The sequence below is a fragment of the Heptranchias perlo genome, unplaced genomic scaffold, assembly GCF_035084215.1.
Source record: "Heptranchias perlo isolate sHepPer1 unplaced genomic scaffold, sHepPer1.hap1 HAP1_SCAFFOLD_43, whole genome shotgun sequence".
NCBI lineage: Eukaryota > Metazoa > Chordata > Chondrichthyes > Hexanchiformes > Hexanchidae > Heptranchias > Heptranchias perlo.
The window spans coordinates 9,448,013-9,469,812 of record NW_027139442.1 but is presented as its reverse complement, the minus strand read 5'-3'; the positions used below and the strand labels follow the sequence as shown (position 1 = coordinate 9,469,812).

Sequence of the window (21,800 nt, the reverse complement as noted above, 5' to 3'; positions counted from 1 at the left end):
TTTTTTCTATATTTTATCCCTTTCACTTTTGACGGTCGCCGTTGAAACTTGCAGATTTGCACTCAGTTTTTATTTGTGTTTCAGTTCGGTTTATTTGAATTAATATAAATCGTCTCCTGAGAATTCAGACAGAAATATTGCGCAATGTAGATTGAAATATAATGGGGCAACTTTCGAATGAGGAAAACAAAAACTTTATTCGAAATCAATTGTCTAATTTTTAACTGACAAAATTAGAAAAAGTGCGGGAGTAGAAGTTACAGAGAGAAACTATTTCCTCACATTGCACATTGTCCTTCATCTGTCACAACGAAGATAATGTGAATTTGTTCCACCCTGTTAGATGTCAGACTGCATGTGAGTGTGGCATTAATTCTATGTCTGTCATTCTCTGGTACTGTATGTGAGTGTGATATTCATTCTGTATCCGTCAGTCTCCAATACAGTCTGTGAGTGTGGTATTCATTCTGTATCTGTCAGTCTCTGGTACTGTGCGTGAGTGTGTGATTCGTTTTGTATCTCTCAATCTCTGGTGCTATCTGTGAGTGTGGGATTCATTCTGTGACTGTCAGTCTCTGGTATTCTATTTCAGTGTGGGATTAATTCTGTAACTCAGTCTCTGGGCAAAGTGCAAGTCTGGATTCGTTCTGTATTCTTATTTCAGGTTAGAGTATGGTACTTGAAACTGTATGTTTAATTAATTAATGTATGCAAATCTTTCGTGCTGCATTAATTTGTAAATATTGATACACTTTTGGATTTTCTTTTAATCAAACAATGTGTGCGAGTTTTGTTGAATGATTACATCTTAATCTCCGTGAAGATAATGTGTATTTCAATCTTTTACTGTGAAATTATTGGACTGGTATTTATTTTGTAGCTCAGTCTGGGCTAATAGAATAATTATTGTATCTTTCAGTCTGACACTGTATGAGATTTTTGGACTGGTATGTAATGTGTGGTTCAGTCTGTACTAATGGAATTCATACTGTACCTTTCAGTCTGATACTGTGTAATATATTTAGACAGGTTTGTAAGGTGTAGTTCAGTCTGCACTAAAGGACTTGATACTGTATCTTTCATTTTGACACTGAATGTGACTTTTGGACTGGTATCTAATCTACACCTCAGTCTGCACTAATTGGATTGATACTGTATCTTCCAGTCTGAAAGTGTGTGAGATTTTTGTACTGGTATGTAACGTGTAGGTCAGTCTGTACTAATTAAATCAATACTATTTCTTTCAGTATGGTACTGTACGTGATTTCTGGACAGGTATCTAATGTGAACCTCCGTCTGCAGTAAGGGAATTGATACTCTGCCTTTCAGTTTGATAAATATGATTTTTGGACAGGTAACTAATGTGTACCTCTGTCTAATGGGATTGATACTGTATCTTCCAGTATGATACTTTATGCAAATTTTGGACTGGTATATAATGTGTAGCTCAATCTGAAACAATAGGATTGAAACTGTACATTTCATTCTGACACTATGAGGTTTTTGGACATATATGTGAGTGAAATATGGGTAACATCTGAACTGGTATCTAATTTGTATCTCAGTGTATAATATTGGCATGAATACTGCATCTTTAAACTCATAATGTGGTGTGAGTTGTGGGCTGGTATTTAATTTGAATCTCGGGGTACACTATTGTGATTCATTCTGTACCTATCAATCAGTACCATGTGTCAGTTCTATCTGGTATTTAATTTGTAGCTAATTCTGATCTCATGTGAGATTAACACAGTGCCTTTCAATCTGATACTGGGTGTGATTTTGGACTGGGAATTATTTATCTGCCAGTCAGCGGTATTGAGTCATTGTGAAATAGAAATTCCGTCAGTCTCTCCTGCTCTGTTTGACTGTTGGATTGGGATCAGTTTGGCATTGACTATTTCTGCTGTGTGAGACTGTGGGATTGATGACCTGTCTGTGTCTCTGTGCTCTGTGAGTGATAATATACTCACAGAGTATATTAAGAAAGATTGGTAGGGTGGTAAATAGCGAGGAGGATAGCCTCAGTCTGCAGGACTAAAGAGATGGGTTGGTCAGATGGGCGGAACAGTGGCAAATGGAATTTAACCCGGAAAAGTGCGAGGTGATGCACTTTGGAGGGACTAACAAGGCAAGGGAATACACAATGAATGGGAGGACCCTAGGCAAGACAGAGGGTCAGAGGGATCTTGGTGTGCAAGTTCACAGATCCCTGAAGGCGGCGGAACAGGTAGATAAGGTGGTAAAGAAGGCATATGGGAGACTTGCCTTTATTAGCCGAGGCATAGAATATAAGAGCAAGGAGGTTATGATGGAGCTGTATAAAACACTGGTTAGGCCACAGCTGGAGTACTGTGTGCAGTTCTGGTCGCCACACTACAGGAAGGATGTGATCGCTTTGGAGAGGGTGCAGAGGAGATTCACCAGGATGTTACCAGGGCTGGAGCGCTTCAGCTATGAAGAGAGACTGGCAAGATTGGGTTTGTTTTCCTTGGAGCAGAGGAGGCTGAGGGGGGACATGATTGAGGTGTACAAAATTATGAGGGGCACAGATAGGATGGATACTAAGGAGCTTTTTCCCTTCTTTGAGGGTTCAATAACAAGTGGACATGGATTCAAGGTAAAAGGCGGGAGGTTTAGAGGGGAATTGAGAAAGAACTTTTTCACCCAGAGGGTGGTTGGAGTCTGGAACTCACTGTCTGAAAGGGTTGTGGAGGCAGGAACCCTCACAACATTCAAGAAGCATTTGGATGAGCACTTGAAATGCCATAGCATACAAGGCTACGGACCAAATGCTGGAATATGGGATTAGAGTAGACAGGGCTGATGGCCGGCGCGGACACGATGGGCCGAAGGGCCTCTATCCGTGCTGTATAACTCTATGACTCTATGACTCTATACATACTGTGTGTGAGAAGGAGCTGGCTGCACTGTTCCTTGTGCCCCGGGTGGAGGAAACATCACACTAATTCTGGGCCCTTCAAGGATTTGCCTGTAGGAAGAAAAATTATCTCTTGTAAGTCAAGAACAGTTGAGGTAGACAATACAAAAGTGATCAATTTAATCTCTCTGTTAATAATCATTGTAATATCCACAAATGAAAACCAGCGATACAAAGAGTGTCAGTGTCTGACTCCACTGCAGTACTGCAGCACTCAGCTTCTGCACACCAGGTAAGTTGGGCTGTTTTACAACAATTTAGTGACATCCAGACACAACCCAACCCCTGCACTGATCCATGAATGGGACTACCCGATGGGGCGGAGACCTTTGCATATATCAGATTTCTAATCCCCTCTCCCATGGGACTAACCGTTCAACCAAAACTAAACAGCCGCTGTTTAAAATGTGTCCTTCAAACTTCTCACCTGATGCCTGCAATAGATGCTTTTTGTATAACTCCCCATATCCTTACTGTCCGGCTCTGTTTACTGTTCTATAACAAACACTAAAGGTTAATGGGCAGGTTTAAAAAAATCAGATTTAATACCTGCCACCAATCACAAACACGCTCACACTGCACATTGTCCGGTTTCAGCAATTTGTTCTGAACTGTTGCAGTTCTGCTTCCGGCCAGTAGATGTCCCCAAACCCCGGGTCATTGAAGTTTGCAGATGAGCGAGGGACAGAAGATCAACTCATTCTTCACATTATATTGCACGGGTGGGATTTAGAAAAACTGGGGATGGAGACGAGCTGCAAGTACATTTTGTTAGAGCAAACACTAGTTGTGATACTGTGTTAAATTCTTGTAATTTGTTTCGGAGATATAGTCAATACAGATCAAGACTGGGACAAAATAAACATGCAGAACGGCCTTGTAAATGGCCATTGAATTTCAATATAGAAATGTGTGAGGTGATGCATTTCGCCAAGGGGAATAAGGAGGCCACATACTGCATGGAAAATAAGAGTCTAAATGGGGTAGAGGAGCAATGTAAATCATCCTGAGAAATCAGAGAGAAATACTGTGCAATGTACAGTGATATATAATGGGGCAAATTCACAACTATGGAACGAGTGAAACAAAAACTTTATTATGAATCAATTGTCTTCATTTTTCACCGTCAAAAAGTGCAAAAATACGAGAGTAAAAGTTACAGACAGAAACTTCCCTCACATTGCACATTGTCCTGTTTCTGGAACCACGACAGAGAATGTGAATTTGTTGCCTTATTATAGTTGTCGCTTCCCGTCAGTAGAGGTCAGTCTCTGGTACTGGATATGAGACTGGGGTTTATTCTGTATCTGTCAGTCTCTGTAACTGAGTGTGAGCATGGGGTATATTCTGCATCCATCAGTCGCTGGTACTGTCTGTGTGTGGGATACATTCTGTATCTGCCATGCTCTGCTACTTTATCTCAGTGTGGGATTCATTCTGCAATTCAATCTCTGTGACAATGTGCATTCCATACTCTTATTTCAGTTTCCACTATTGTATTGAAACTTTAAAGTATATACATGTCTTCATCGAGCATTTAATTTGTTTACACAGATACACTTTTTGATTTTCTTTAATCAAACAACGTGTGAGAGTTTTGGAGTCATGTTACATCTTAATCTCTGAACTCTATTGTGAATGATAATATACCTTTCAATCTGTTCACGTTGAAATTACTGGACTGGTGTGTAATGTGTAGTTCAGTCTGCAATAATGGGATTAATTCTGCATCTGAGTCTAACACTTTATGTGATTTTTGGACTGGTATGTAATATGTAGCTCATCCCGCACTAAAGGAATTGATACTGTATCTATCATTCTTATACTGTATGCAATTTTTGGACTTGAATGCAATGTATAGCTCAGGCTGCACGAATGGAATTGATACAGTGTCACATTGAAAGATTCAGTATGAGATTTTTGGACTGGTGAGTAACGTGTAGCTCAGTCTGTGCTAATGGAATTGATATTGTATCTTTGAGTCTGATACGGTATGAGATTCTTGGATTGCTATATAATGTGTGGCTCAGTTTTCACGAATTGAATCGATTCTCTATCTTTCAGTCTAATATCGTATGAGATTGTTGGACTGATATATAATGTTCAGCTCAGGCAGTGCGAATAGAATTTAAATTGTATCTTCCAAACTGATCATTTGTGATTTTTGGACTCGTACGTAATGTGCAGCTCAGTCTGTACCAATGGCATTGATAATGTTTATTTCAGCAAACACGAGTATTTACCACTATATCCAATATGTAGCTCAGTCTGCACCAATAGAATTTAGACTGTATCTTTCAATCTGCCATTATGAGATATTTGGACTGGTCTGTAAAGTGTAACTCAGTCTGCAGTAATGTGACTGTGACATTCATTCTATATCTGTCGTCTCCAGTTCAGTCTGTGAGTGTGGAGATTCATTCTGTATCTGTCGGTCTCTGGTACTGTGTTTGAGTGTGGGATTAATTCTGTATCTGTCAGTCTCTGGTACTGTATGTGAGTGTGGGATTCATTCTGTATCTGCAGGTCTCTGGTGATATGTGTGAGTGTGGGATTTATTCTGTATCTGTCAGTCTCTGCTACATTATCTCAGTGTGGGATTAATTCTGTAATTCAGTCTCTGAGACAATGTGCAAGTCTGGATTCATTCTGTATTCTTATTTCAGTTTACAGTATCGTATTTGAAACTGTATCTTTAATACTTTAAATTATATACAGTTCTTCGTCCAGTGTTTAATTTGTAAATATGGATACACTTTTCAATTTTCTTTAATCAAACAACGTGTGTGAGCTTTGGAGTGGGATTACATCTTAATCTCTGAACTCTATTGTGAATGATAATGTACCTTTCAATCTGTTCGTGGTGAAATTATTGGATTGGTATGTAATGTATAGCTCAGTCAGGAATAATAGGATTAATTCTGCATCTCAATCTAATATTGTATGAGATTTTTGAACTGGTATGTAATATGTAGCTCAGCCTGCACTAAAGGAATTGATACTGTATCTATCAGTCTGATACTGTATGAGATTTTTGGACTGGAATGTGATGTGTAGCTCATTCTGCACAAATGGAAGTGATACTGAATCTTTCAATCTGATATTCTATGAGATTTTTGGACTCGTCATCTGTGCTAATGGAATTGTTATTGTATCTTTGAGTCTGATAGGGTATGAGATTCTTGGACTGCTATATAATGTGTGGCTCAGTCTGCACTCATGGAATTGATACTGTTTATTTCAGTCGAAGATTTTATGGGATTTTCAGTCTGGTATGTAATGTACAGGTCAGGCAGTGCTAATAGAATTGATACTGTATCTTCCAGTCTGATCATTTATGAGGTTTTTGGACTGGTATATAATGTGTAGCTCAGTCTGAACCAATGATATTGATCCTGTTTATTTCAGTATATTACTCTATGAGTATTTACTAATATTTCTACTATGTAGCTCAGTCTGCACTAATGGAATTCATACCGTCGCTTTCAATCTGACACTATGATATCTTTGAACTGGTATGTAAAATGTAACTCAGTCTGCAGTAGTGTGACTGTGAGATTCATTCTGTGATTGTCAGTTCCTGATACTCTATGTGAATGTGGTATTCATTCTGGATCTATCAGTCTCTGGTACTGTGTGTGTGTTTGGGATTCATTCCATATCTCTCAGTCTCTGATTTTGTATGTGTGAGCGATTCGTTCTGTTCCTGTCAGTCTCTGGTGCTATATGTGAGTGAGACATTCATTCTGTATCTATCAATTTCTGAACTGTATGTGAGTGATATAAATTCTGTATCTGTCAGTCTGTGCTACAGTGTGTGAGTGTGGGATTCATTTTGAATCTGTCAGTCGCTGGTACATTGTATGAGTTTGGGATTCATTCTACATATCAGTCTCTGGCACTCTATCGGAGTGAGAGATTCATTCTTTATCTGTATCTAATTTATATCTTCATTTACAGGATGGCGTTCACATCTGTATCTTTAATACTGAAATGTATGAATAATTTTTCCCAGTTTTAATTGGTAGATAATGACATTTTAAAAAATGTAATAAGATAATGTGGGCATCTATTTTTGGAATTCTATTAAATCTACATTGGGAACACAATTGTGAATTTGTGCATCTTCCAATTGATATGGTGACATTTTTGAACTTGTATATAATGTGTAGCTCAGTCTGCATGAATGGAATACTGTATATTTCAGTCTGAATCTGTATCAGTTTTGTTGTCGTGGTTTCTAATGTGCAGCTCAGTCTGCACTAATGGAATTGATACTGTATCTTTCAATCTGACACTGAGATTTTTGGACTGGAACGTAATTTATAACTCAGCCTGCACTAATGTAGGTGACTGTGAGATTCACCTTGTATCTCTCAGTCTCTGGTACTGTGTGTGAGTGTGGGATTCATTTTGTATCTGTCAGTCTCGGGTGCTGTGAGTGAGTGTGGGATTCATTCTGTATCTGTCAGTCTCAGGTGCTGTGAGTGAGTGTGGGATTCATTCTGGATCTGTCATTCTCTGGTACTGTGTGTGAGTGTGGGATTCATTCTGTGTCTGTCAGTCTCTGCTGCTGTGTGTGAGTTTGCGATTCATACCTTATCTCTCAGTCTCTAGTGCTTTATTAGAATGTGGGATGAACTCGGTATTTGTCTGTCCTTGGTACTGTCTGCCTGAGTGGGATTCATTCTGTTTCTGTCATCTCTGGTACCATACTTGAGTATGGGATTCACTCTGTGTCTGGCAACCTCTAGTACTGTATGCGAGTTTGGGATTCCTTCTGCATGTCTGTCTCTGTACTGTATCGGAGTGTGAGAGTCATTCTGTTTCTGTCCATAATTATTCTCTCAGATTACATTATGATGTTCAATACTGTAGCTTTAATATGTTAATGTTTGAATAGCTTTTCTCATTATTTAATTGGTAAATATGGATACACTTTCGGATTTGAAGCTGGAGGCTTTAATCAGATAATTTGTGTGCTTTTTGGACTACTATTAAATCTGTAAATCTGTGAGTAATATTGTGAATGGTAATTTATCTTTCAAATTGATATGGTGACATTTCTGAATTGGTAAATAATGTGTATCTCAGTCTGTGCTAATAGAATTGATACTGTATCTTTAAATCTCATACTGTGAGTATATTATAAACTGGTATCTAATTTGTTTCTCTGGTTACACTGTCACAGCAATTCTCAATCTGATATTGTACATGAGTTTCGGCCTTCATTTTGTATTTGAATGATACACTATTCGAATGGATACTGCATGTATTAAACTCACGTGTGTGTGAGAGTTCTGGGCTAGTATTCAATTTGAATCTCGGGATATCTGGTATTTAATTCATGGCTAATGTTGCCCTTTTGTGAAATTGACAATCTGATAGTGTGATTTTGGGCTGGGATTTTTGAATCCACCTGTCAGCGGGACTGAGTTCGGGAGAAATGGAACAGTGTCTGCCTCACCTGCTCTGTTTGACTGTAGGATTGAAAATGTGACTCTGGAACTTGGGATCAGTGTGGGACTGACTACTTCTGCTGTGTGGGACTGTGGAACTGATGACCTGTCTGTGTCTCTGTGCTCTGAGAGTGATAATATACATACTGTGTGTGAGAAGGAGCTGGCTGCACTGTTCCTTTGCCTCGGGTGGAGGAAATTTCACATTCATTCTGGCTCCTTCAAGTATTTGCCTGTAGAAAGAAACGTATCTCTTGTAAATCAAGAACAGGTGAGGTAGAAAATGCAGAAGTGATCAGATTAATATCTGTTAATAATAATATTGAATAACCACAAATGAAAATCAGCGATACAAACAGTGTCAGTGTCTGACTCCACTGCAGTACAGCAGCACTCAGCTTCTGCACACCAGGTGTGTTGGGCTGTTTTACAACAGTTTAGTGACATTCAGACAAAATCCAACCCCTGGACTGATCCATGAATGGGACTACCCGATGGGGCGGGGAGCTTTGCACATATCAGATTTCTAATCCCCTCTTCCATGGGACTAACCGTTCAACCGAAACAAAACAGCCACTGTTTAAAATGAGTCCTTCAAACTTCTCACCTGATGCCTGCAATAGATACTCTTTGTATAACTCCCCACATCCTTACTGTCCGGCTCTGTTTACTCTTCAATAACAAACACTAAAGTTTAATGGTCAGGTTTTAAAAAATCAGATTTAATACCTGCCACCATTCACAAACACGCTCACACTGCACATTGTCCGGTTTCAGCAATTTGTTCCGAACTGTTGCAGTTCTGCTTCCGGCCAGTAGATGTCCCCAAACCCCGGGTCATTGAAGTTTACAGATGAGAGAGGGACAGAAGATAAACTCATTCTTCACATTATATTGTACGGGTGGGATTTAGAAAAACTGGGAATGGAGAACATTTTTTCGATAAAACATTGGTTGTAATGCTGTATTAAATGATTGTAATTAATTTAGGGGGTGTAGTCAATACTGAGGAAGACTACGACAAAATAAGCTTGCAGAACGGCCGTGTAAATGGCCATTGAATTTCAATATAGAAAGGTGTGAGCTGGTGCATTTTGCCAGGGGGAATAAGGAGGCCACATACTGCTTGGAAAATAAGTGTCTCAATGGGGTAAAGGAGCAATGCAAATCGTGTCCTGAGAAATCAGAGAGAAATACTGCGCAATGTACAGTGAAATATAATGGGGCAAATTCACAACTATCGAATGAGTGAAACAAAAAATTTATTATGAAACAATTGTCATCATTTTTCAATAACAAAACGAGCAAAAATACGGGAGTAGAAGTTACAGACAGAACCTTTCCTCACGTTGCACATTGTCCGATTTCTGTAACCACGACATAAAATGTGAATTTGTTCCGCTCTTTTACAGTTCTCGCTTACGTCCAGCAGAAGTCAGTCTCCAGTACTGTGTGTGAGAGCGGGGTTTACTCTGCATGTCAATATCTGATACTGTGTGAGTGTGGGATTCATTCTGTATCTGCCAGTCTCTGGTACTGAGTGTGAGCATGGTGTTAATTCTGTATCTCTCAGTCTCTGGCACTACATATGAGTTTGAGATCATTCTGTATCTGCAAGTCTGTGGCACTGTATATGAGAGTGGGATTAATTCTGTATCTGCCAGTCTCAGGTACTGTGTATAAGTGTGGAATTAACTCTGTATCTGTCAGTATCTGGTACTGTGTGTGAGTATGGGATTCATTCAATATCTGTTAGTCCCTGGTATTTTGTGTGAATGTGCGTTTCATTCTGTTTCCGTCAGTGTCAGGTGCTATATGTGAGGGAGACTTTCATTCTGCATCTCTCAATTTCTGGTACTGTTTGTGAGTGATATAAATGTTGTCTCTGTCAGTCTGTGCTACAGTGTGTGAGTTTAGGATTCATTCTGTATCTGTCAGTCTCTGGTACCGTGGGAGTGTGTGATTCATTCTAAGTCTGTCAGTCCCTTGTAATGTGTGTGAGTCTGGGATTCATTCTGTATCTGTCAGTCCCTTGTAATGTTTGTGAGTGTAGGATTCATTCTGTATCTGTCAGCCCCTTGTAATGTATGTGAGTGTAGGATTCATTCTGTATCTGTCAGTCACTGTTACATTGTTTGAGTGCTGTTTTCAATTTGCATGTCAGTCTCTGGCCCTCTATCTGAGTGTGAGATTCATTCTTTATCTGTATGTAATTTGTGTCTCTGTTTACAGTATGGTGTTCAAAACTCTCTCATTAATACCTCAATGTATCAATAATTTTTCCCAGTGTTTAATTGGTAGATAATGATACATTTTAAAATATAATGTTTTCGGTTATAATCAGAGAATGTGGGCACTTTTTGGACTTCTATTAAATCTGTATCGATGGGAAAAAAATTGTGAATTAGTTTATCTTCCAAAATGATATGGTGACATTTTTGAACTTGTATATGATGTGTAGCTCAGTCTGCTTGAAATGTATACTGTATATTTCAGTCTGAATCTTTATCAGTTTTTTGTAGTGCTTTATAATATGTAGATCAGTCTGCACTAATGGAATTGATACTGTATCTTTCAATCTGACACTATGAGATTTTTGGACTGATGTGTAATGTGTAACTCAGACTGCATGAATGTGTGTGACTGTGAGATTCATTCTGTATCTGTCAGTCCCTAGCACTGTCTGTGAGTGTGGGATTCATTCTATATCTGTCAGTCCCTCGTACTGTCTGTGAGTGTGGGATTCATTCTGTATCTGTCAGTCCCTAGTACTGTCTGTGCGTGTGGGATTCATTCTGTATCTGTCAGGCTCTGGTACTGTGGGTGTGTGTGATTCATTCTATATCTGTCAGTCCCTTGAACTGTGTGTGAGTGTCGGATTCATTTGGTATCTGTCAGACACTGTTACATTGTGTGAGTGCTGGTTTCATTCTGTGTGTCACTCTCTGGCCCTCTATCTGAGTGTGAGATTCATTCCTTATCTGTATGTAATTTGTATCTCCGTTTACAGTATGGTCTTCAAAACTTTATCTTTAATACCTCAATGAATGCATATTTTTCCCAGTGTTTAATTGGTTGATAATGAAATGCTTTAGAATGTAGTCAGAGAATGTGGGCACTTTTTGGACTACTATTAAATCTGTATCGATGGGAACACAATTGTGAATTAATTTATCTTCCAAACTGATATGGTGACATTTTTGAACTTGTATATGATGTGTAGCTCAGTCTGCAGGAATGGAATACTGTATATTTCAGTCTGAATCTGCATCAGTTTTTGTAGTGGTATACAATGTGTAGATCAGTCTGCACTAATGGAATTGATACTGTATCTTTCAATCTGATACTTCTTGGACTGGTAAATAATGTTACTCAGCCTGCACTAATGTGTGATTCATTTTGTATCTCTCAGTATCTGGAACAGTTTGTCAGTGTGGGATTCATTCTGTATCTTGTCAGTAGTGTGTGTGAGTTTGCGATTTAATCTATATATGCAGTCTCTGATACTGTGAGTGTGGGATTTATTCTGTGTCTTTCAGTCTCCAGTCTTGTATGTGGGTGTTGAATTCTTTCTGTATATGCAGCCTCTCAGACTGCATGTTGGTGTGGGATGCATTCTCTATCTGTCAGTCTCTGGTACTGTGTGTGAGTGTGTGATTCATTCTGTATCTCTCAGGCTCTGGTACTGTGTGAATGTGGGAGTCATTATCTTTCTGTCAGTCTCTAGTACTTTATGAGAGTGAGTAATTAACTAGATATCTATCAGCCCTTGGTACTGTATGCCAGTGTGGGATTCATTCGATATCTGTCATCTCTGGTACCATATGTGAGTGTCGGATTCGCTCTGTGTCTGTCAGTCTCTATTATTGTATGTGAGTTTGGGATTCCTTCTGCATCTGTCAGTCTCTGGTACTATATCTGAGTGTGAGATTCATTCTGTATCTGTATGTAATTATTCTCTCAGATTGCATTATGGCATAACATTTTTTAGCTTTAATATCTTCATGTTTAGATCATATTTCTCATTATTTAATTGGTAAATGTGGATACACTTTAGGATTTGACACTGTAGGTTTTAATCAGATAATTTGTGTGCTTTTTGAACTATTATTAAATCTGTATCTCTGTGAGTACTATTGTGAAAGATAATGTATCTTTCAAATTGATATGGTGACACTTTTCAAATGGCGTATAATGTATAGCTCAGTCTGTACTAATAGAAGTGATACTGTATCTTTACATCTCACAATATGATTCCATTATAAACTGATATCTAATTTGTTTCTCAGATTACACTCTCACAGCATTTTTAATCTGATACTGTACATGAGTTTTGGACTCGTATGCAATTTGTATCACATGATACATGCAATATCCATTCGCATAGTGTATCAACTCACATGTGTGTGAGAGTTCTGGGCGAGTAATCAATTGGAATCTCAGGGTACATTATTGGGATTCATTCTGCACCTTTAAATCGGGTACCATGTGTGATTTCGATCTGGTATTTAATTCGTAGCTAATGTTGCCCTATTGTGAGATTGATACAGTGCCTTTCAATCTGATAGTGTGATCTTGGACTGGGATTTTTGTATCCACCTGTCAGCGGGACTCAGCTCGGGGGAAATGGAACAGTGTCTGCCTCTGTTTGACTGTTGGATTGAAAATGTGTCTCTGGATCTTGGGATCAGTGTGGGACTGACTGCTTCTGCTGTCTGAGACTGTGGAACTGATGACCTCTCCGTGTCTCTGTGCGCTGTGTGTGATAATGTACTTACTGTGTGGGAGAAGGAGTTGGCTGCACTGTTCCTTGTGCCTCGAGTGGAGGAAACATAACACTGATTCTGGGTCCTTCAAGGATTTGCCTGCAGGAAGAAATTTATCTCTTGTAACTCAAGAACCAGTGAGGGAGAAAATACAAAAGTGTTCGAATTAATATCCATATCAATGATTATTTTGAATATCCACAAATGAGAACCAGTGATACAAACAGTGTCAGTTTCTGACTCCACTGCAGTACTGCAGCACTCAGCTTCTGCAAACCAGGTGTGTTGGGCAATTTTACAACAGTTTAGTGACATCCTGACACAACCCAACCTCTGCACTGATCCATGAATGGGACGACCCGATGGGGCGGGGACCTTTGCACACGTCAGGTTTCTAATCCCCTCTCCCATGGGACTAACCGTTCAACCGAAACCAAACAGCCGCTGTTTAAAATGTGTCCTTCACACTTCTCACCTGGTGCCTGCAATAGATGCTCTTTGTATAACTCCCCACATCCTTACTGTCCGGCTCTGTTTCCACTCTTCACTGTCCAATAACAATAAACAGAGTGAGACTGGAACTGAACCAGGAACATTCACTACTGGTTTGGGGAGAGAAAGCAGCAATGATTTTAAATAGCAGGTTCTTCCCATTCTGTCCCCCTTCCCCTGGACACACCCGGTACACACACAGCCCGAGAATGACCTCTCCCTTTCCCCGCTCACTCCATGTTCCGGGACCAGTTCCTGATCCACTCCGCCTCTTACAAACAGCCCCCGGACTCCCCCTGACCTTCCCCCGGACTCAATGCCGATCTCTGAGCCCATCTGCGGACTCGGTCCCGAAGCGATGAGCTGCTGTAACGAAGCTGCTCTTTGCCCCCTTCCCCCGGGGGCCGTGATCTCTCCATTCCCGGCTGTTTTAAACCATCTTCTTCCGCTCACTGAGGGAATGGCGCCCACAGGCCGAGCTGGGGGAGGGGAGCGCGCATGCGCTCTTCTGCTCACCAAAATCCAGCGCTGGGGGCGGGGCTGAGACGCGCATGCGCATATATCTGGTTTAATTCCCAATACAAAAATCAATGGAAACTTTCCCCAATTGGAATTTTTCAGAGTCTGAGCAAAGGAAGTGGGGCTGGGGGAAAGGTCAGAGGGAATGGGGTCCACAGGCAGTGCAGGAACAGGCACCAGAATGGAAACAGATGGGATTCCACCAGTGACTAACGCTGGAATCCAGACTGACTTTACAATCTCCAACTATTAAACGAGATGTTTCCATCCGTGCTTTTTCTCTCTGTATCTTTTGATGGTAAAGAGCCTTTCAGAGATAAAGTGAGCGGCTGTGAAATGAGCATGTGGTTTCTGTTCAGTCTTGGACTCTTTACTGAAACATCTGACGTGCAGCTCCGAAACTCGGGGATGGGGGAGGGAGGATTTCTCAAACCAATCCTGGAGAAACATGTGAGGAAAGAGTGAGTCAGTGTGTTTGTTGGGACCGTGCAGGATTAATATCTGACAGCACCGGTCCCAGATTTATTTAATCAGAGTGAAACTCTCGGTCACTGAGAGTATTACCGAACGGTCCTGAGCTGCAAAACCGAATATAGTACAGCAGGCAAGAGAGGGTTAAATGTGGCGCATTGTTTTTGTCACTCTCTGCACTGAGTGTAGGATTAATATTGTGTCTGCGTCTGGTACAATATCAGTGAGAGATGAGATTGCATCTTTTGTCTCTCCAATAGGATTTTTCTGGATTCAGCGGAACTTCACAGGTTCTTCTGAAACTGATACTGCGGCATCTGTCTCTCCGCTCTCTCTCACCGTGTCTGTCATCCCCTCTCTCTCTGATGCAGTATATTGGGGTCGATACTGCTTTTGAGCGTGATATGAACACACTGATAGGAAGTGTAAGAGTGACAGAGTGTGTGTGTTTCTGTTTTGCTGGACATGAAGGTGGGATACAGTCTGATATAAAACAGAGAGAATGAGATGTCCGGAACGGGCCTCACTGTAACTGGGGAAGTCTAAGGCTCCAGTCACAGTTCATGGTCATTTTCTTTTCACAGATTCAGGGCGAGAGTCTCTATGAGACGGTAACACTGGTGGAGAAACTCCGCATCACAACTCAAACCACAACACACGAGTTTCTCCAAATCAGCTGGAATAAGGTGTTTGTAAACTGCTGATCCCGTCTGTGAGGGGATGTGTGGGGAGATAGAATCGGGTCTGGGACTGAAATGGAAGGAGGCGGGGTGACTTGTTTTCGAAGGGACTGTATTTAGGCAGGAACATTACTGACTGTTAATTGTAACATGCCTTAGTTGAAGCTCCAGGTTTCTGGAAATCCTTGAATATGAAGCCCGAGTCTGTAAGGGTTTGTGCGGAGCGCTGTGTTTCGGTTCTATTATCGATAAACGGTTTTAAATTGGCGGGTGGAGAAAGCTGGAGGTGGAGCTGGAAGATCAGAGGCCGCTCTGCGCTCTGTCCGTCACTCTGACTCCTCCCCTCCCGCTTTATCTGCTTAATCCCCCATATGGAACCAACGCGGGTCGGTGGACTCGAAACACGGTTTAGTTGTTAACAGGCGAAGTAATGTTTCTGATCTCCTGGGCACCAGGCCGTTCACTGTTATTTGTTTCTGCTCAGAGTTAGATCTCACTGATTCTACAGTGTGTTTGATGCGTTTTGTAAATAATCCAACAAAATAGATTAGAAACGTAGCGAAGCGCTGAATTCCACAGATGTAGAAAGATTAGTCGATCAGTTCTGGTGATGCTTTACGAGCATGGCATGGCAAGTAGTTTAAATAAATACAAGAAATCAGATGATGTGTGGACTGGGGTCCAGAAGCGGTGGTCGGTGCACCGACTCCAGTCCCATTAGTACTTCATCTCGTCTACAACGAGACAAAAGCAGTTCAAAGCAACACAGGTCGCATGTTATCAGCGTCTCCCTTCAGACAGTAACAGATACAGTGGTTGGCACTGAAAAGAGCCTTTGCATTGAGTTATATCGAAATTAAGGCACCGAAACATGCCATTCGGCCCAACTGGTCTGTGCCGGCGTTTATGCTCCACACGAGCCTCCTCCCTCCCTAATTCGTCTAACTCTATCAGGATACCTTTCTATTCCTTTCTTCCTCGTGTCTTAATCTAGATTCCCCTTGAATGGATCTGTGCTATTTGTCTCAACTAATCCTTGTAGTAGCGTTTCCCACATTCTAACCACTCTTTGGGGAAATCAGTTTCTCCTGAATTCCCGATTGGATTTATTAGCGACCTTTTTATATTTATTACCTTTAGTTTTGGACTCCTCACAAGTGGAAACATTTTCTCTATGTCTACCCTATGAAAGCCTATCGTAAGACCTTTATCACGTCATCCCTCAGCCTTCACTTTTCCAGAGAAAATACACCCAGCATTTCCTGATAAGAATATTCTCTCATTTCTCGTATCATGAGAATCGTTTTTGCACCTTCTCCAATCCCTCTCCGTCCTTTCTATAATATGGAGACCAGAACTGTGCACAATACTCCAAGTTTGGTCTAACCAAGGTCCCATACAAGTTTAAGATAACTTCTTTGCTTTTCCATTCTATCTCTCAAGAAGTGAATCCGAGTGTTTGAGTTTCCTTTTTATGACCTTATTGAGCTGCGTCGCTACTTCTTGTAATTTGTATATCTGTACCCCTAGTTCCCTTTGCTCCTCTATCCCGTTTAGACTCTTATAATCCAAGCAGTGTGTGACCTCCTTATTCTTCATTCTGTAAGTTTATTAATGTCCTCTTGCATTTTGATGCATTCTTCCTTTGTATTAACTACATTCCCCAATTTGGTGTCGTCCACAAATTTTGGAATTGTACTTCCGATTCCCAAATCCAAATCGTTAATGTAAGTTGTGAAGAACAGTGGTCCCAGCAACTGGAACATCACTTCCCACATTTTGCCAGTCTGAGTAGCGACCCTTAACCTCTATTCTCAGTTTTATGTTTTGTAGCCAGCTTGCTATCCATTCTGCCACCTGTCCCCTGACACCACATGCTCTGAACTTAGCCATGAGTCTACAATGCGGTACCTTATCGAAGACCTTCGGAATATCCAAATATATTGCATCTACTGCATTAAACTTGTATTCAATTTCTGTTCCTTCTTCAAAGATTTCAATAAGTTGGTCCTGTCCTTTGGGTTATCAGATTAAGTCTTGGCCGCTTTACTTGCTCTTGGAGCCGACAATGCTGATTTTCTTCGGCAGCAGCACGGCCTGGATATCAGGCGACACATTGAGCGATGGTCACCACTCCCAGCAGCTTGTTGAGCTCCCCGTCGTTGCGGATGGCCAGCTGCAGGTGTCTGGGGATGATGCGGGTCTTCTTGTTGTCGCGGGCCGCGTTGCCGGCCAGCTCGAGGATTTCAGCCGCCAGATACTCGAGCACAGCAGCCAGATAGACCGGGGTTCCAGCATCCACACGTTTAGCATAGTTCCACTTTCGCAGGAGCCTGTGAACAAGGCCCACAGGGAACTGAAGTCTGGCCCGGGATGAGCGAGGTTTGGCCTTGGCCCGAGCTTTACCGTCGGATTTTCCTCTTCCAGACATTTCCACAATCTCACAAATACTTTTACGCAGAATGAAGAAATCTCCAGCACTCGCCCTTCTTATACCTTCTGGATGAATACAGTGGGGGCATTTGTGATGGGTCTCTCTCAGAGTGTTTACACTGCCCGCTCACCCTCATTGATATTCGATCTTTCAACTGCTGTAATATTGTCCTTTAGCAATATTGCTACTCCTCCTCTTTCCCTACTTCTCTGTCCTTTCTAAAGATCTTATAGACTTGAATATTAAGCAGCCAGTCGTGCCCAGCTGGTAGTCAGGTCTCCGTAATCATTTAATGTAATCATTTAACCTCACTGAATGGGTGATGCGGCCGATATTAGGTGAAGAATTACTGGCTGTTGTGTAATTTCCATTGATTGGGGGTTGGCGACATCTACTGGGCGGAGACGGGAACTGCAACAGATCCGTCAGAAAGCAGTTCAAATGAAGAACAAAATCCAACAGTTTGCAGTGTCTGTTCAGGTTCTGATGTTTATCAACTATCTTAGCATCGTGCATTGTCAGCGATGGTGGTATAGTGGTGAGCATAGCTGCCTTCCAAGCAGTTCATCCGGCTTCGATTCCCGGCCATCGCAATTAAGTGTTCTCATTTGTTTATTTCCTTCAGAAACTCTTAAGTTTGCAATCGAATTTGATACAGTTCAGTTGGATATTGTTTCCAAAACATAAACGGGTGTAATTATAGTAAAATGATTTCAGCCTTCATTTCTTTTCCCTCCAGAAGGAATAGAGGAAAAACATGCTGGAAATAGTGAGCTGCAAAGGGTCGAATGAGAGTGAGGAAGGCCAATGATATGGTAGCCTTTATTGTAAGGGTGTTGGAATGTAAAAGTAAGGGGGTCTTGCTGCAATTGTAGTATGAGGAAATATTGTGTAAAATTGGCCTATATTCTGTGGAGATAGAAGAATGAGAGGTGATGTCATTGAAATGTATAACATTCTTAGATGGCTTGACAGGTAGATGCTGAGAGGCTGATTCCCCTGGCTGGAGAGTCAAGAACTGAAGCTTATAGTCACAAGATAAGGGGGACGGCTATGTAGGATCGACTTATGGAAACATTTCTTCACTCAAAGCGTTGTGAATCTTTGGAATTCTCTACCCCAGAGGAATGTGGATGCTCAGTGGTTGAGTATGTTCAAAAGTTGAGATCGATAGATTTTTGGACTCTCGGGGAATCAAGAGATATGGGGATCGGGAGGGAAAGTGGAGTTGAGGTCGAAGATCAGCCCTGATCTGATTGAATGGCAGAGAGGGCTCGTGGGACCGTATGGGCTACTCCTGCTCCTATTTCTTACGGTCTTATGTAGAGAGCCTTATATCCAAGTGTGCTGATGACACGAAGTTAGGTGGCACAATTAACATTGTAGATGGGAGCAGAAAGTTGCAAAGGGACATTGATAGATTAAGTGAGTGGGCAAAACTGTGGAAGATGGAGTTCAACGTGGGGAAGTGTGAAGTCATCCACCTTGGACCATAAAACAGATAGATCAGGGTATATTCTAAATGCGGAGAAGCAGGGAACAGTGGGGGAGGAGAGACATTTAGGGGACCAAGTACACAATTCATTAAAGATGCAAAAAAAAGTTAAAACGGTAATGGAATTTTGATCTTTATCTCTAGGGATCTGGAATAAAAAGGAGTGGAAGTTATTTCACAGTTATACAGACCTCTGGTTAGACCTCATTTAGAGTACTGTGTTCAGTTCTGGGCACCGCACCTCTGTCAGGATAAGAACATAAGAAATATGAGCAGGAGTCGGCCTTACGGCCCCTCGAGCCTGCTCCGCCATTCAATAGATCATGCCTGAACTGGAACCTCAACTCCACTTTACCGCCCTATCTCCATATCCCTTGATTTCCTTCTCCAAAAATCTAACAAATCCATTCTTGAATACACTCAACGACTGAGCATCCACAGCCCTCTGGGGTGGAGAGAAAAGCATCGACGAAGATAAAGCGAATGAAATGAAATGTGTCATACAGTTACATCTCGCTGCTCTGTCTGAACATTTTGATCGCTACTTCCCTGCAGAGGGATTTGAAAATTTGATGGGAAAGCGTTGGGTGAAAGATCCTTTTGCTTTCGGAAATCCTGAATCAATAATGAAGCTAAACTTGATGCTTGAGGAAGAAAACGAGCTGATGCGACTCACCTGTGAGCACACTGAAAACACACCACAAGTCATTCAGTTTGTCATCTTTTTCGATCAGTGCTTTCAAAGAATATCCTCTGTTAAGTAAGATTAGTGTTCTGTTGTTGCTGCCGTTCACAACAAACTACATCTGCGAACTAGGATTTTCGACTCTGACAAGGTTAAAAACAAGAGAAAGAAAGCGACACCTGATATGCGTGAAGCGCTTTCATCCTGTGATCCAGATTGGAACGAGATCATGAACAACACCCGTCACATTAACTAAGTGAAACTCAACCTGACCGTTTTCTTGTATTTATACTGTATTTAAAATGATTTTCAAGGAACGTCGATGTCTAAGTTTATTTATTACTTGAAGTGGAGTGAAGAGCGAGCATGTATTGACCTTTATTGGGATTTGATGAAAACTCCAGTCAGAAGATATTATTGGTTTGGGTCCATGGGGAAATATTTTTCTTCCACTGGGTCGTGAGGAAAACAGTTTGAGAAACACTGTTCTACATTGTACGGTCAGTGTCTGTTCACCAAATCGGCTCAGAATTCCTCAATCTGTATTTCTCGACACAGTTCTGTTGGCGACGCGGGCACTGACCAACACCCGCCGAGTAATGGCGGCCGCACGCCCCACAATGCGCCGCGCCCCAGAAACTCCTCTGACTCTACAAGGCGCTCATTTCCTGATCATTTCCTGATCAGACTGCGCATGCTCCCAAGGCCGGCTTGCATTCCAGATCGCCAGATACCGGGAAGCGGCTAATAGAACGGGTGAGGCGCTGGATGAGGGGTTTGATGGAGCAGGGGTAGCCCGCCCGTCCACCGGGCCCCCGGTTCTGATTCAGGCCTGCCCCGCACTCGGTGTTGCTGAGACTCCGCTCAGTGTAAATGCAGGTTGTTGTTGATCTGCTCCCGTTGGCCTCAGCTTTGCCGGACAGAATCAGCCAGAGATGGCGGCTGTGCTGCTCCCCATGGTTGAACTGCCGACAGCTCGCTGTAAAGGCTCAAAGGTGCAGAATTACCACTTGGCCGGGTACTGGAGGGCAAACAGTGAGTGGGGCCGAACCCCAAGATCACTGAGCACCTTCAGGAGAGAAAGGGAGAAAAAATAGAGGCTGCGATGAATCTGGATTTCATAAGCGAGGATGTGTCAAGGAGGGAGAGTGTGTGGGACGGGGGATTTACAGCTTAATAGGGGCAAGGAGGGAGAGTGTGTGGGACGGGGAATTTACAGCTTAATAGAGGCAAGGAGGGAGAGTGTGTGGGACAGGGGATTTACAGCTTAATAGAGAGATCACGGCCCCCGGGGGAAGGGAGCAAAGAGCAGCCTTGATACAGCAGCTCATTGCTTCGGGACCGTGTCCGCAGATGGGCTCAGAGATCGGCATTGAGTCCGGGGGAAGGGCAGGGGGAGTCCGGGTGCTCTTTGTAAGAGGCGGAGTAGATCAGGTACATGGAGTGAGCGGGGGAAGGAAGAGGTCATTCTCGGGTTGTGTGTGTACATGGTGTGTCCAGGGGAAGGGAGAGAGAATGGGAAGAACCTGCTATTTAAAATCATTGCTGCTTTCTCTCCCCAAACCAGGAGTGAATGGTCCTGGTTTAGTTCCATTCTCACCCTGTTTATTGTTATTGGACAGTGAAGAGTGGAAACAGAGCCGGACAGTAAGGATGTGGGGAGTTATACAAAGATCATCTATTGCAGGCACCAGGTGAGAAGTGTGAAGGACACATTTTGAACAGCGGCTGTTTGGTTTCGGTTGAACGGTTAGTCCCATGGGAGAGGGGATTAGAAACCTGACGTGTGCAAAGGTCCCCGCCCAATCGGGTAGTCCCATTTATGAATCAGTGGAGGGTTTGGTTTGTGTCTGGATGT

The 21,800-nt window shown here is 42.0% G+C and overlaps 2 protein-coding genes, 1 long non-coding RNA gene and 1 other non-coding gene across 4 annotated transcripts in view; 2 read left to right on the top strand and 2 right to left on the bottom strand.

The window, feature by feature from the left end:
- Nucleotides 1-21,800, top strand: part of LOC137312581 (uncharacterized) — a 103,500-nt gene that overhangs the window by 10,477 nt on the left and 71,223 nt on the right. The gene's annotated exons all lie outside the window — the stretch shown is intronic.
- On the bottom strand, nucleotides 179-14,162 carry LOC137312647 (uncharacterized). Its single transcript, XR_010960770.1, has 4 exons — nucleotides 13,642-14,162; nucleotides 13,179-13,265; nucleotides 8,548-8,633; nucleotides 179-2,992 (listed from the first exon to the last, which is right to left on the bottom strand). It is a non-coding gene; the product is annotated as an uncharacterized lncRNA (long non-coding RNA).
- Nucleotides 17,433-17,759, bottom strand: LOC137312536 (histone H2A type 1-H-like). Its single transcript, XM_067979074.1, has one exon. The coding sequence runs from the start codon at nucleotides 17,757-17,759 to the stop codon at nucleotides 17,433-17,435; it is 327 nt and encodes a 108-aa protein (XP_067835175.1).
- On the top strand, nucleotides 18,284-18,355 carry trnag-ucc (transfer RNA glycine (anticodon UCC)). Its single transcript has one exon. It is a non-coding gene; the product is annotated as a tRNA-Gly (tRNA).